The sequence below is a fragment of the Physeter macrocephalus genome, chromosome 9, assembly GCF_002837175.3.
Source record: "Physeter macrocephalus isolate SW-GA chromosome 9, ASM283717v5, whole genome shotgun sequence".
In the NCBI taxonomy this organism is placed as follows: Eukaryota; Metazoa; Chordata; class Mammalia; order Artiodactyla; family Physeteridae; genus Physeter; species Physeter macrocephalus.
The window spans coordinates 11667411-11683587 of NC_041222.1; the positions used below are offsets into that span (position 1 = coordinate 11667411).

General features: G+C 52.9%; 1 protein-coding gene across 6 annotated transcripts in view; it reads right to left on the reverse strand.

The window, feature by feature from the left end:
- Positions 1–8851: 8851 nt before the first annotated feature.
- RGS3 (regulator of G protein signaling 3) overlaps positions 8852–16177 on the reverse strand; it is a 131102-nt gene continuing 123776 nt past the window's right edge. For 4 of the 6 annotated variants that reach the window (XM_007109476.2, XM_007109480.4, XM_007109479.4 and 1 more), the window contains 5 exons: positions 16030–16094; positions 12138–12239; positions 11709–11770; positions 10920–11086; positions 8852–9821 (listed from right to left, as the gene is read on the reverse strand). In XM_007109476.2, coding sequence (XP_007109538.2) covers positions 9636–9821; positions 10920–11086; positions 11709–11770; positions 12138–12239; positions 16030–16094 — 582 coding nt within the window. In that variant the 3' untranslated portion in view covers positions 8852–9635. Of the gene's footprint in view, positions 9822–10919; positions 11087–11708; positions 11771–12137; positions 12240–12418; positions 12474–12772; positions 14450–16029; positions 16095–16177 lie in introns of those variants that run through there. The other 2 variants (XM_028493601.1, XM_028493600.2) reach the window with 2 other exon arrangements.

Genomic DNA, 16177 nt, shown 5'->3' on the forward strand with positions numbered 1-16177 from the left:
TTTGCAATGTGATATATACAATGGAATATCATCAGGCAATAAAAAGAAATGAAGTACTGATCCATGCAGCAAGACAATGAACTTGAAAACATTACGCTGAGAGAAGCCAGACAGAAAAGACCACATATTGTATGATTCCATTTATATAAAATGTCCAGAATAGGCAAATCTGTAGAGACAGAAAGGAGATTCATGATTGCCCAGGACTGAGTGAGAAGGGGTATGGGGGAGGGAGTGACTCCTAATAGGTGTGGAGATTTTTTAGGGGATGATGAAAATGTTCTAAAATTGATTGTGGTGATGGTTGTACAACTCTGTGAATATACTAAAAACCATTGAGCTGTATACTTTAAATAGGTGAATTGTATATGTGATTATATCCCAATAACGCTGTTATTAAAAAAGTAAAAATCAATGGATGAACGATATTCTTTTCAACAAATGATGCTGGAGCAATTGGACGTCCTTATGCAAAAAATAAACTTCAACCTAAATCTCACATGCTATACAAGAATTAACTCAAAAGGGATCATAGAATTTAAATGTAAAACTACAAAATTTTTAGAAGAAAACATAGGAGAAAATCTTCAGGACCTAGGGCTTTGTGAAAGTTCCTAGATATAACACCAAAAGCATGATCCATAAAAGACAAAAAACTGGTAAATTGGACTTGATCAAAATCCAAAGCTTTTGCTCTGAAAAAGATGCTATTAGGAGAATGAAAAGAAGCTACAGATGGAGAGAAATTATTTGCAAATCACATATCTCACAAAGGATTCATACACAGAACACATAAAGTGCTCTCAAAACTAAACAGTAAAAAAGCAAACATTCTGATTAGAAAATGGGCAAAAGACATCTCACCAGAGGATATACAGGCGGCAATAAGTACATGAAAAGATGTCCAATATCGCTAGCCATTAGGGAAATGCAAATTAAGACCTGGATGAGATAGCATTACATACCTATTAACAGCTAAAATAAAACATAGGGGCAACATTACATGCTGGCAAGGATGCAGAGATCTCTCACAGTCATCTAGTCAGAGGTAGTCTGGCAGCTTCTTAAATATTAAACCTATACTTAAACCATATGACCCGGCAGTGGCACCCCTGGACATTTATCCCAGAGAAATGAAAACTTGTGTCCACACAAAACTCTCTACACGATTGTTCATAGGCACTTTATATGTAAGAGCCCCAAATTGGAAACAACCAAAACGTCCCTCAGTAAGTGAATGGTTAAACAAACTACTGTGCATCCATACCAAGGAACACTACTCAACTCGGCAATAAACAGGATTGAACTATTCACACACACAAGAGCTCGTGTGGATCTCAAGGGTATTATGGTGAGTGGAGAAGACAATCTCAAAAGGTCACATACTGTGTGATTCCATTTATATAACATTCTTAAAATGACAAAATTATAGAGATGGAGAGCAGATTAGTGGTTGCCAGGAGTTAGGGATGGTGGAAGAGGAGGATGAGTGTGACTATAAAGGGATATTGAGGGAGACCTTTGTGGTGAAATAGTTCTGTATCTTGACTGTGGTCGTGGTCACATAATCTACACATGTGATAAAATGACACAGAACTATACACACACATAGTACCAATGTCAGATTCTGGTTTTGATATTGTACTATAATTAAGTAAGATGTAATTGTTGGGAGAAACTAGGTGAAGGGCACATGGGACCTCTCTGTACTATCTTTGCACAATTTCCTGTGAGTACATAATTATTTCAAAACTGAAAATTGAAAAACAAAAACCTCTTTCATGTCAATGAGAACTTGCCCCAGGTAGGTGCTGGCCCTTCGGCGGGGTGCGGCCGGGAGGGGCGCATGGAGCAGAGCTGAGCCCAGCCCATAGTGAAGAGCCAAGTCCAGCCCAGCTCCTCCTGGATCAGTTGACTCTAGCTGACTTGTTGAAGCATAAGGGAGAATAAATGATTGTTGTTTTAAGCTACTGAGCTTTGGAGCGATTTGTTTAGCAGCATTAGTAAGACAATAGCTGACTAATACATGCCGGCTTGCCATGTCTCCTCTCCACTGCCCTAAGAGGATGGATGTCTGTCACTGGTGACTGTGGCAGAGACACCTAGTTGTTCCCCAACATCCCCTCTACCCTTCTGTTACCCCAAAGTAATAGAACCTCTGGTTTTTATCTGGTCATATGGCTATCTGGATTCAGACTACATTTTCCAGCCTCTCTTGTAATGAAGTGCGGCCCTGTGACCAAGCCCTGACCAATGTGATATAAAGGAAAGTGGCATATGACAGTTTATGGGAGCCTTCTCTAAGAAATAATTGACATCCACCTTTTGCCCTCTCTTTCTTACCCCTTCACTCTTCCCACATGCAGAAGTGATGGCTGGAACTCAAGCAGCCATTGTGGACATGAAGTGGAAGTTCCAATATGAGGATGGCAAAGCAACAAAATAGAAGGAATTAGGTTCCTGATGATCATGGAGATGCCATACTAGCCCTGGTATATATCAATTTCCCTTATGTGAGAGAGGCTACAAACTTCGATCTTATGTTTTCTGTCACTCACAACAGAACACAGTCTTTACTTATACAGTAGCTTCTTACCTGTTTTCATGAGTTTATTTTGTGTAACTACTAACCATGCTAAGGACTACTATATGCCTCCCATCCATTGAATAAGTATTTATTAAGTACTTACTATGTGTCAGGCAATGTAATAATGCTGGGAAAACAGTAAGAAGCAGCACAGACGTGGCCCCTACCCTCAAAGGCTTTATAGTTGAGAGGAAAAGACAGCAATGAAGTGAACGCATATGTACAAGTAATTACCATCTATAACAAGAGCCATGAAAGAGAGGCACAGGGCGCTTTGTGAGCAGGAAGCAGGGCCCTCCTCTAGTCAGGGCTATCAGGGAAGGCTTCCCTGAGGGAGTGACATCTCATCTGCGCTCTAGGGGAAGAGAGGGTAGGAATACAGCTTAGTGCTTAAAAGCATGGGCTTGGACCCAGTCAGCCTGAGTTCAAAACCCATCCCCCTCTTGTCAACATGTAACCTTGAGCAAGGCACAACCTCTCTGTGCCTCAGTTTTCTTGTCTGAGAAATAGGGTTTTATTTAATTAAAGACATATAGGATTTACAATGTGCTAGGCACTGCTCTAAGTACTTTACAGGTGTTAACACTTTTAATTCTCATTATAGCTACCTTATGGTACTAGTGGTATTCCTATCCCCAAATACAGATGGATAAACTGAGGCCCAGAAAGTGAAGCAACTTGCCCCACCCAGGTCACACAAATGAGTGGAAGAGCTGGGAGTTACCCCAAGTGATCTGGCTCCAGAATACGTCCTCAGGACACTACACTGTAGTGGTTAATAACACTGGCTCTTAACTCATGGGGTTGCTGTGAGCATAAAATAAGAAAGTGTCAGTCAAATATTTAGCACACTGCCTGGCAAATATTAAGTGCTCAATAAATGTTAGCTATTATTATTGTCATTATCATTAGCAAGTACGGGAGAAGGGAAAGAGTGTTCTAGGCAGAGGGAAACGCACATACAAAGGCCCTGAGGTGGAAGGGAGCATGGTGCATTCAAGGACCTGAAAGCAGAGCAGAAGGCCTGTAGGCAGAGAGCTCACAGGCTGCCTTTATCCTTCACAATAACCCTATTCGTGGGAACTTTTTTTTTTTTTTTTTTTTTGCGGTACGCGGGCCTCTCACCGTTGTGGCCTCTCCCGTTGCGGAGCACGGGCTCCGGACGCGCAGGCTCAGCGGCCATGGCTCAAGGGCCCAGCCGCTCTGCGGCATGTGGGATCCCCCCAGACCCGGGCACGAACCCGTGTCCCCCGCATCGGCAGGCAGACTCTCAACCACTGCGCCACCAGGGAAGCCCTAGTGGGAACTATTATTACCCCCTCTTTATAAATGAGGACACAGTGGCTCAAAGAGGTTAAGTGACTTGCCTGAGGTCACACAGCAAATAAGTGTCTGAGCCTGAACTCAAACCAGGTCTGTCAGCTTCCAAAGCCCACGCTCCTAGTCACTGCTCTCCACTGCCTTGCAATGGACAGGTTCCAGGGATGGAGCCAGTCCTCCTGCAAGAACACTTCAGAGGGAGACGCAAATACAGCCCAAGGTGTCAGAGTCAGAGGGCTCCTGGCAGGGACTGCTCTGACCTGGGCTCAGTGTGTGTGTGTGGCAGAGGCAGGGTGGGGTGTGGACCTTACCTCAAGGGAAGGAGCATAAATAACCAGCAGATTCTTCCTCAGCCCAGCCTGGCTAGAGGATGTGGAGGGCATTGTCCCAAGGGGCGTGAACACATGGAGACTCAGGGACCAGTGGTCAATAGACTGCTCCATCCAAGCCGGCCCCTCCAGTCCTCTGGGGAAGTGCCTAAATGCTGTTTTTAGAATCCTAACACACACACACACACACACCCCCCCCACATACACCAACACACTTGGCCTGAATCCCAGCCTTTACGTCACACAAAGTGCCACCTGCCCCTTCGGAAGGTCCTCAGACAGGAGGAAAACCAGAAGAAAACAACAGGATAGGGGAGGGTCCTCATCCAAGGTCACTCGAGAGCTTGGGACAGATCTGGAGGTAGGGCAGCTGCCTGGCAGAATCCGTGTTATTCGGTTGCCCCTGAAACGGCAGGTAGGACCCTGCTGAGCCCACTGGGACCTGGGGCCCAACGCCATCCTCTTGGGGCCTTGCCCTTATCTTGAGTCACCAGCCATCTAGTTAAAAACTGGCTGTGGAGTAGAGGTGGGACCGCTTCCCCCTGCGCAACGGGTGGGGCTGGGCCTGACCTCACCTCTTGGATCCCTTGGTCACATCCCCAGGCCTCCCTCCCTCCCTCCACCCCGACATGGGCCGCCCTCCGTGGCCGACACTGTGCTGAGGGTTTACACATATTCATTATCTCACTGAGTCCACGCGAGTCCCATGAGGTGGGATTATCATTCCCATTTTATAGATGAGATGACTGAGTGTCAGAAAGGTAAAGCAACTTCTCACACAGCTCTACTGAGAGCTGACATTCAGGACCAGATATCCCCACACACTTAAGCTCCAGCCATCCGTCGACCTTCCTGAGAAAAGCTCTGCCCTCAAGCCAAGGAGAATCTGAGTTAAGAGCCCCCGAACCAAGCCACCAAATCTCTCAGGCTGCCTGGAGGTGAGGCTGCCTGCCTGGGAGTTAGGGTTGGGGTTCCAGTTCCTACTCAGCCACCACATACTTGTCCACTTTCTCTGAACCTTAACTTTCTCACTTTTAAAATGAAAACAATACTCAGACCCTCTCCAGGCCTGTTGTGAGGCCTGGTGGAGATGAGGCATAGAATGCCCTTGGTGCATGTGGCTGTGCAGCCACAGCCATCACTCACTTTTTATCTGCAACCCGGCACTGACTTCTCCCAGCCCCAGCTATGCCTTCACTCCCGTCGTGCTGAGCAGGCCCAGATCAGCCCCACGGCTCTTCCTCACCCCCCTCCGCCCCCACGCCACGCCACGCCCCCTTGTCTCCTCCAACCCAAGGGAGGGGTCCCCCGGCAGCAGGGGCCCAGGGTACCCCCTTCCCTCCTGCCTGACCCAGGGAGAGGGAGAGGACAGGCAAAGCCAGATGTTTCACAGATGTTGCAGATTATAAGCAAAACAACAGCACAGGAGCGTCTTCCCTGAGGCCCAGGGTCTGTTGCTTGAGGGCCTGAGAGCACTGAGGGAGAGGTAGGGGCGAAGGGCAGGCTTTGGCAGGAAGAGAGGTGGATCGGAGACTTTCTAGGGTAGGATGTCAGCAGGAGGGATGCAGGGAGGAGACATTAGGCCAAGGGTCCAGGGGGAGCAAGGCAGGGAGGTGGGGGTAGGGAGCTCGGGGGAGTCTGGTGCGAGCAGGGAGGAGCGGAGTGGGAGAAATGGGCAAGCCTGTGGGGGGCTGCCTGGGCAGGAGGCCTGCAGGGGCTACTGTCGACCTGCCTCCATTGCCCCACCCCACCCCAGGATCCCAACTTTACCAGGGAAGAACTTTAGAACCCCCAAGAGGCTCCCAGGCCCTCCTGAGCTGCCTCAGGAGGTATTAAGCGCCCCATCACAGGAGGGATGCAAGTAGAAACCCAAGAAGGGACCCAAGCACCAGGCAGCAGTTGGATCCAGATGGTCTCTTCCATGCTGGAGAGTCTGGGAGGCCATATCTGCCCCCAGCCAGGCCAAGAGGCCAAGAGCATGAGGGACTTGACTGGTCCATAAGGAAACGGCTGAAGTTGCCACAGGCAGGCCAGTGCTGAACCTCCTCCCACTGGCATCCAACCAAGTGGCATCACTGTGCCCTCTCCCCTTTCCACCCTTCACACCGTATTTGCCAGCTGACCCCAACTGCTCGCAGCCAGGCCAAGACTGGGAAGTGGTTCAGGGACAGACTGTTTCTGACTTACTCTCTGGAACAGGCTGGCTTTGTCCTCCAGCAAAACCATTCCTGGAAGGACAGGGATCTGGGGTCTGAGACTAAAGTCTCCCTGTCCACTAATCAGGGCAGAGAATGAGCTTTGTCGCCTCCCCGTGACCCTGAAAATGATGTGGCTGACGGCCTCTCGTGCTGGAGGAGCACGTCCCTGCGCCAGGCACTGAGCTAAACTTACTGCAAACGCCCGCGCTGAGCCACTGTGACTCTGAGGTAGGTGCCAAGATGTACAATTTATAGATGAGAAAACTGAGGCAGAGAGGCTACAAGACTTTTTTTTTTCAAAGTTCTGTAGCTAGTAGTAAGTGGTGAAACCAGGGGCTGAGTCCTAGAGCCTGACTCCAGGGCCTGGGCCTTGCACCTCTACACAGTGCTGTTTCCCTACCTCTGCCTCGGTCTTCCCATCTGTGAGATGGGGAGGGAGCTGGACATGATGACCTCACAGCTCCCAGATCCCACATCGACCAGCCTGGGATTGCCAGATGGAGCCCAAGGGGCCTGCTCCTCCCTCACGTACGAAAGAAGAAATGGGGAGCAGTCCAGATAACATACAGGTAAGGGGACCGTGGCCTAAGGCGGTGAGGGCTGTGCCTAAGGCCCCCAGGATCCCAGGCAGGGGTAGGGCAGGCGGATCTGGGCGCCTTTCCAGGCTGCTCTCCAGCCGTTCAGTGTAGCCAAAGCAGCTTGGAGGCCAAGGGCCCCACGTGTGAGTAATGGAAACCAGGCAGTGGGGGCTTCCGAAATGGGAATTCCATCTGCCTGACTTGGTTCTCTTGGATGGTGGTTTCCATGGTAACTTGGGAATGGGAAGGTGGAGGGCCTGGCCCGAGGCTGAATCCCTGGAACCTAAAGAAAGGGGAAGGTGAGTCTCCTCGATGGCCCAGTGTCTCCTCCAAGCAGAGGATGCCACAGCGAGGCCAGGCAGGCTGGGATCCGGAAGGCCCAGGCACTGATGTCAGCTCTGCTGCTACCATTTTGGGGAACAGGAGTTGTGTTGCAGTCCTCTGTGGGCCTTGCTTTTTCCAGATGTCAGGTCCCCAAATCTCAGGCTTGGACACCTGAGAGGTTCCCTCAGTCTGATCGAGGAGCACATCTCTGTCCCCCGTCCTTCCAGAGTCATTGAGGCACTGGCAGCTCTGCCGTGAGAAAGCCCTTCACCATTTACAAAGCCAAACAGGGCTCAATGGCCAGGTCTAGTGCCAGGCCCTTGGTGCCTGGAAGCAGACCCAGCCCCACTCCTGAAGAAGCTCACACGCTGGTGCTAGGGGAAAAGGCTGTAACACCTATTAAGCACCTATTGTATGCCTGGCCCCAGAGACCACCGTTTCTGATGCTCTCCTTCTACAGGGGGGAACCTGGGGCTGGCCTTGCTCAGGGAGACCAGCAAGGGAAGGCAGGGAAGAGAGTGGCTGCACAGCTCCGTATCCTTTGCATCTCCAAGTCCCGGTGGGCAGACCTGAACCCAAAACCCCACGCAGGAAACAAGCTCCGAGGAGATGGGGCACAGCCCCTCCTGCACCTTCTCTGTCTGCCTTCATCTAAGTCAGCCCAGCTGAGCCAGTCCCCGCCCCAGGCCACACCCTGGTCCCTGCCTCCGGGCCCTGGCAGGTGGAACGTGTCCGGCATCAGGGGCAGCTTTTGCATCAGCTTGGCCGGGCTCTTTTCTACCCCTCTAAGTGAGGGGGTCCAGGGCCTCCTCTGAAATGTGGCTTCGAACAAGGCCTTTCCTAAATTTGTATCTCCTGTTAGGCACAGAGGGGGAAGCCTCCCCCAGGGCCACAGAGGGACTCTCTGGGAACCCTAACCCCCGTCCCGACCTCCCCAGCTCTTCCTCTGTCCTAAAGGCCTCGTGAGCCTGCTTGCCTGCAGCTGCCACCCTCCCTGAGATTCTGGGCCCATCCACCTCCACCAATCATCCCTGTGCTACCTGAAAGTTCCACTAGAATCTCAGGGTGTGGCAGGGCAGAGAAGTGAAGGAACTTGCTGAAGGTCATGGAGCCAGTTAGCAGCCCAGCTAGGACTCCATCCAGTAGCTGGTAGAGGACGACAATCCAGAGAGCAGGCTTTGCAGCCAGGTGGGCTTAGGCGAACCCTGTCTCTGCCACTTGCCGGCTGTGTGACCTCGGACAAGTCACCTTACCTGCCTGGGCTTCACCTGCCTCATGTGTAAAACGGGGATAACCCCCACCTCCCAGGCTCGCAGTGAAGATGAGATGGTAAGTAGAACAAGCCTGGCAGAGCACCGGGCACAGAGGAGGTGGTTGTCAGGGAACAGCACCAGCACTGGGATGGGAGGCAGGTGATGGCAAGAGAGGAGAAGAAGCTGATTGACAGCCCACCTAGCAACCGTCCCTGCCCCGGTCGCCCTGGGGAGCCTTGAAACCAGGAAGACACAGAAAGGGTCAAGAACAAAAAAAGAACACAGGGCTTTTATTTGCTCCTGAACTCGGCCGCTGTGTGGTCTGAGGGTGTCATGCTTTCCCAGAGGCCCCGGGGGACCCCTCACTCAGGGGTGCTGGATTTTGGTGTGAGGTCAGACTGCAGCCCCCGCCCCTCTGGGCCTTGTCAGTCCCAGGCCCAGCTATCCGCCACCGGGGCTCGGGGCCAGCAGATCCCCTGAAACTGGAAAATGGTGCCCACCTTCTCCGCAAGGTGGCTTTTCACAAGGCGTTGGTTAAAATATTGCACTTGTAAATTAGGAAAACTGATGAGGCAAAGGTTTCCTATTACAGGACGAGGTGCCAAGCATCCAACTGCTGCTTAAATAAATAAAACTCAAGGCGGGGGTCTGAGCTGTGAGTCCGAGTGACCCTCCCCCCCCGGAGAGCCCCAGGGCCCAGGCCTCGGCCCCCTGCCCATCAGCCAGTTCTTCAAGGAACTTGGTCATTGCGAAGTCTCCGCAGCAGGAAGCAGCGGCTCCAGATCTGGCTCAGCCAGGGCCCCTAACCTGCCAGGGCCCTTGGGCCCCCTCGTACCAGGGCAGTGGGGGCCCAACGGGGCCAGTCCCTCTACGCCTCCAGTGGCCTGGGCCTCTCTTGGTCCAGGCCTCTCATCCAAATGTCCATCTGTCTGTCCGGACACAGCCTCTGAGGGCTCACTTGCCCCCTCTGTCGCAGGGGGTAGGGAGGCAGGTGGGGAGGGGCCCAGCCCGCCTGGTGTGAACGCCGAGCTCTACCCCAGTGGCCCCTAAAGCGGGGGACTCATCTTCTTCTGGTTAATGAGGTCCAGGTAGAGGTCCGAGCGGAGGAAGCGTGGGTACGAGTCCTTCTCCATGAGCCCAAAGATGCGCTTCTGCGCCAGATCGAAGCAGCCCCGCGTGACGCTCTGCAGGTTGCCCTTGGTGTGCTCCCGTGTGTACGAGTCCAGGTTTACCTGGGGAGGCAGAGGGTGACGTGGTCAAGGCTGCCTGCAAGGAGCTGCTCCTAGGGGCCACGGGCCGGGACAGGACCTGCCCAGACTCTCACCCCCAAGCCCTTCTGCTCCACATCTTAAGGCTCAGAGCGGGGGCCCGCAGGTTAGCGGAATCAAGTCCTGGCTCGGTCACTTACTGTAGGGGTGGTAGAGTTTATAGGGCCCGAAATCACTGCCTCTGGGGTCAGGCTGCCCAAGTTCAAATCCCAGCAGTGCCACATCTAGGTGTGTGACCTTAAGCAAATCAGTTAAGTGCTCTGAGCCTCAAATGTCTTATGCACAGGGTAGCATAAGAGTACATTCCTCAGACTTCCCTGGTGGCGCAGTGGTTAAGAATCCGCCTGCCAATGCAGGGGACACGGGTTCGAGCCCTGGTCCGGGAAGATCCCACATGCCGTGGAGCACCTAAGCCCGTGCGCCACAACTACTGAAGCCCTTGCGTCCTAGAGCCCACGTGCCGCAACTACTGAGCCTGCATGCTGCAGCCACTGAAGCCCACGGGCCTAGAGCCCGTGCTCCGCAACAAGAGAAGCCACCGCGATAAGAAGCCTGCGCGCCGCAACAAAGACCCAACGCAGCCAATAAATAAATAAATAAATAAAATTAATTTTTAAAATTAAAAAAAAAAATAGTATATTCCTCAAAGAGTTGTGAAAATTAAGCATGATCATCCATATTAAACAGACACAGCTGGCACACAGGAAGCACTCAATACATGTTAGGCTCTCTGAGACTGTCTCCTCATTTTTAACATGAAAATAATATTAAAAATTATTTTACAAGTTGTCATGAGGGTTAAATATGAGAGCTCATATGTAAAGGGCTTAGCATGTGCCTGGCACCCAGCAGCACATCGACATTGGCCATTTTTGTTATCAGTCAGGATTCTGTTCTTCCCGGGGCCCCAGCCAGCTTCCTCTTCAACCTGGCTCATGGTCCCTAGAGTCACTCTGGCCCCTCCCCTTCCTGAGCTCCTCTTTGAGGCTTCCAGGCACCCCAATCACTGAGAGGCCACTGGGCATGGGGATGGGGGCCCGGGGGCCCAGCCCAAAGCCCTACCTCTTTGCACGCCTGGATCGCGATGTACTCAGCAAAGATCTTCTTGGCCTTGGCCGCCATCTTGGACTGTGACTTGACCTTCTTGAAGTCCTCGCATGCCAGCCAGAATTCCAGGTTCTCCTCACTAAACTCAGTGCGGAGGAAGGCTTGGAACACCGCTAGCCCATCTGTGAGGAGAAGCCCAGATCCTGGGGTGAGAGGCCAAACCGGCTCCTCCTGTCCTCAGGCCCCGCAGCTTACCCTCCTGGGGCCTTTCAGGTGCAGCTGCTGGGACCTTAGTAAACTGACCCACTCCCGAGAGCCAGGAAGCCTGGGATATGGTCCCACCACTGCCATTGCCTCCTTGTGGGCCTTGGCCAGGTCACTCCCCATCTGTGCCTCAGTTTCCTCATCTGTCAAATAGGGATCATCAGCCTTATTTCCTGGAGCCCTGTGAGGATCAGAGGGGTTCCCACCCATGAGATGGCAGGCGCATTTGGCCCAGTGTAAGCCCTCAGTACATGGAAATGTTTATTGTTATTCTGGGAACATGGGTCTGAGCACACAGGTCCCAACGGCCTCTGGCAGGCAGTGCCAGCTCCCATGGACAGGGAGGGGCTGGCAGCAGCCGGCTCCAAGGCCAGACCAAGGGCCTCGGCCTTTCCCAATGGGAGGGACACCTAACTGGGCCCAGGAAAGAGGGAAAGGTAACCTCTGCAGAGCCAGACGCACTCTCTGGGCCTGGGAGAGGACGAAGGGAGGAGTGGGGAGAGACACAGGGAGGGAACAGGCCGGCTGGCCCCCACTTACATTTGTGGACCAGCAGCTTCTCCAAGGACTCGCCCCACTTGAGTGCTTCCTCTGAGGTGGGCCTGAGGGGTGAGGCAAGGGGCACAGTGAGGGAAGTGGGGCGGCTAGGGCTGGGCGACCTCTGTCAGCTGCCTTGGCCCACCAAGTAGCTTAGCCCAGTTGGGGAGCCCAGGAGGGGGCCCACCCCCTTTCTGGGGGCCGGCATCACTTCTATCCCCACCTCTGCCCCTCCCTGGTCATCATTCCCAGGACAGCATCTCCCCATGAGGGGCTGCTCATGCCGGGTACCAGGCTCCCTCTGCGAGAGCCTCCATCGCCCCAGAGCTGGATCAAGCCAACAGCCTTCTCTCTTAACCCCACTGCTAGCCCTGCTCCCACAGGGACCCGTAAGTGTCTGAGGGGGGCCCAGGGGGGCCAGAGAGGACCTACTTGAATGACTTCGTCACTTTGTCTGCCTTGCCCGCTGGCTGGGCCCCAGGGGATTCGTTCCGCCGCCTGAAGATGCCCAGCTTGTTCTTCATGTCCTTGGCTCTGGAGACAGAAGCAGAAAACGGGGTCGGTCAGCCTGGCACACTCGGCCGCTGCAAATTCAGGGTCGGGAGGGTGAAGGCTGGGATGAGGGGCACCTACTCCTTCATGGTGTGCCGCCTCTGGAGGTTCCCGTTCCGAGTGAGGTACATGCCTCGGAGCATCGCTGTAGGGCCCCCCACCTTGTTGCCTGGGACGGTCTGCTGGGAGCGCCCCAGGCTCCTGTTCCCAACCCGCGTCCCAGGCGGCAACGGTGCGGGCTGCAGCCGAGTGCTCCCTGGGATCCCAGCTGGAGGACTGGACTCCCAGGCACAGGCTGGGCTGGGACTCAGACAGGAGGAGCCAGGAAATGGGAGGGACCAGGACCCCAGCAGAAAAAAAAAATATCCCTCCTGGCCAACCCTGAGAGGGAGCCTGTGAAAGGGGCATGTGTCTGTAAGGGGCGGCCTCTGGGGCCCGCCCAGGCAGGAAGCCAGACCCATTATTTGTGACTGGCCTCCCCGTTGCCATGGCAGCGCCCTGGGAAGGAGGAGAAAACAAGTCAGCAAATTGCTGGGAGGGAAGGTGGGAGGGAGCGGGGAGGCTCTGCCCACCTGGGTGGCAGGACTGGCTATTTTTAGCCAAGAACCATTTTTAGCCCTGCCATTCCCCCAGGCAGATTTCAGCCCTGGGCAAGCTGCTGGCAAGAAAGGGGTTAAGTGTCTCATGCTCATGTGTGCCTCCCCCTTGTCCCTAGACCCCTACTCTGGGCACCTCCTAGAGAATAGTTCGTGCCAGAAGACAGCTCAGCCTGTCATTGGCTTTGGATACATCCATCCATGAACATGCAGAATGTCCCACAAAGTTTCAGTAGTTTTAAGCTTGAATAACTTCAAAAGTACAAATCCTGTAAACTCTCAAAAACATCATTTGAAATGAATTAATTTTTTCCTGCATATTTAGTCTTATGACTGTGAGTAATAATTTTTTTGTTTTAATTTTTGATCTCTGTCCTTCTGATTACAGATGAAAAATGCTGACTAACCAAAAATTAAATGCGTAAAATTAAAAATGTGTTATCAAAATCACAAAGCTAAGTAAGTGTAACAGAAATTTGGATAACTGAACTTTCAAATGTGTTTTATAAGTTGGGAGCATACTTCTGAAGTTATTCAAGCTTCAAAGGGCACTAAGACCTATGGGACACCCTGTTTAATGAAGGAAAGTGGTCCAGGGTGGAGGTTAAAAGCTACAGTGCTGCAGCAAGACAGTCTTGGGTTCAAATCACAGCTCCAGCAGCTACCAACTGTGTGCCCTTTGTCAAATTACCTAACCCCTCTGAATGTCAAGTTTTCTCATCTGTTAAACACAGATGATAATAGTACCTACCATCTGCTGGGGTTGTTTTGAGGCAAGGAGAAAATGCACAGAAAGCTTTAGCACAGTGCCTGGGGCAAAAGCACTCAGGCTTAATCCATACTTGTCCCGAGGGTCTGGGACAGCTGATTAGAGATTGGGATCCTGCTCTAGCAGATGCCAAGCCAATGAGATAAGGCCAAGGAGTCCAGGGACTGGCAGCCCTCTGGTCAGGGTCAAGGCCCTCGGACAGCCCTGGCGTGGCTAGGAGTGAGAGGGCCTGGCTTCCTGGGGCACAGCGCTCCGTCTCAGAGCCCCTGCTCCTGGCCCGCTCCCAGGGAGCAGGAGAAGCTTGCCTGAGGTCCAACCTGTAGGCTGCCACCATCCACCTGGGCTCCTTGCTGGCTCAGAGACCACTGTTTCTCTGTGGCTGGAGGAGGCTGAAGCCCCTGCCCAGACAAGCCTTTCCTCCCAGATGCACAGCTGGGCAGACTCACGGCTGCAGGGCAGAGCTGGAGAGGTCCTCGGAAGTCCCTGGTTGCCACACGGGCAACTCGAGAAAGGACGGCAGAGCTCAGCGGTGCCTCATGTGTCCCCATGTGGGCCCAGAGAGCAGAACAGGGACCCACAAGAGGAAGCTAAAGGAACACTTTCCTCCAATCAGAGCCATGAAAAGATGGAATGAGTGCCCTCTGGGGAAATGGACTCCTGTCACTAGAGGCTCAAAGGCTACTTAGCTGGGGTGCTGTGGACCTCCTTCAGGGTGTTCTGCACCAAGCTTAAAAATAACAGGCTCCATGGGAATTCCCTGGTGGTCCAGTGGTTAGGACTTCGTGCTTCCACTGCAGGGGGCCCGGGTAAGATCCCTGGTCAGGGAACTAAGATCCCATAAGCAGCGCGGTGAGGCAAAAAAAAAAAAAAAAAATTAATTAATTAATAATAACAGGCTCTGAATAAATAAATAAATAAATAAATAGATAGATAAATTTAAAACTATATGTATATTTATATATACTTTTAGAGCCAACATGCCAGGTTTCAGACCTCAACTCTACCACTTCCTTGCTTTGTGACCTTGGACAAGTAACTTAACCTCTTTCTGCCTCAGTTTACTCACTTGCAAAATAGAGTAAATAAGAAAAAAGAAATGTAAAATAACAATTATGGTAAAGGTTAAATTAGATAATATATGTAATGCACACAGAATAGTGCCTGGCACAATAAACATGAGTTATTTTTATTATCATCCCAGATTCTAAGAGTCCTTGACTAAGCTCTTAAGAATGTGAACTTCAGGCCATCAAAAGGCAGCGCCCACTTTGAAAGAAGGCTCGAGTTGGTGGAGCAGGGCAGCTCCAGCACCCTGTTGGGCACCCTGGATGCCCACCCTCTGCTGCCCTCCACTGCTCCACCCCCGGGAGCACCGCCCACGGCAGCTCTGATGCTGCCTGGACCGGATGGCTGGTGCAAAGAATTATTTTTGTTTGTGCATTTTACCTTCCCTAGAAAGTGTGACTGCTCCTGGCTGCAGAGTGAGAGAAGCCTACAGTTGCTGCAGGAAACTGGAGAGGGCAGGGGAAGCTGGGGAAAGAGTTTCTAGGGAGTGGACCCCAGCCAAGGTCGAGGTCAGGGAAGAAGGTTGCAGGAGGCGTCTGGGAAGGACTCCTGTTCTCCACACCCCCCGGCCCCACTGGTGCATCATGGTGGGCGCTACAGGACCTGGAGCGGGGAGGGGTCCCCTCTGTGGGCCACCAGGTGCCTCACTGCCCCCTCCCATCCCTGCTCCCCCGCAGTCTCCACGGCCCGAGGTACAAAGAGACCCGAGAAGAAACCACTCACGCTCTGTTAATGAATGAGCACCTCTAACAAACCTCCGAATCGAATCGAAAGTATAAACGGTCGCGGGAGCGGGGTACGGGGGGAGAGTGGGGTGGCCAGGAAGGTACCAGATCTGCTCTCTGAGCCAGCAGCACCCCCTTCTGGCAATGCCCAAGACAGCTAGCATTCACGAGCTCGAGAGGAGAAAGGGGAATCCCATGACCAGTCTGGTCAGCCCTTTCTCAGAGGGAGCAAAGAACTTGTCGTGGTCACTTGGCCGCTGCTTGGCTTAGCAGCTGGACAGGGACAGGGCAACCTTGTTGGTTGCTCCTGCTTGGTTCCCTGTGGCTTCCAGATACTAAATCAGCACCTTGCCTCACTCTGAGTGGATGCTGAGGGCAGTGCTGGGTGCTCAGGACCCTGGCGACCTTACCCTGGGGCCACTGCTAAGTCCCAAGATCGCGTTGTTCACAGGTGTCTGTCTGGGGCAGGACTGGGTTCAGCCCCTTCTCTCCACCTCTACCCCTAGGCCACTGGGCATGGGGAATAAGCCAGAGGGCAGAGGACGAAGGGGGGTGCAGGGAGCCCCCCCGCCCAGCCCCGATCACTAGGGTGAGGACCAGGGATCTTTCCAACGTACAGGTTTTTGCTCTTTCTCTTCCGGGAGGCATCATCATCGTCCCCAGCTGTGTCAGCCCCGCTCATCTGCAGAGAAAACACAGACGTGTTGCAGTCTGGGTACCCAGGGGCTGCTGCCTGAGCAAAGAGAGGCTCAGGGATCCAGCAGC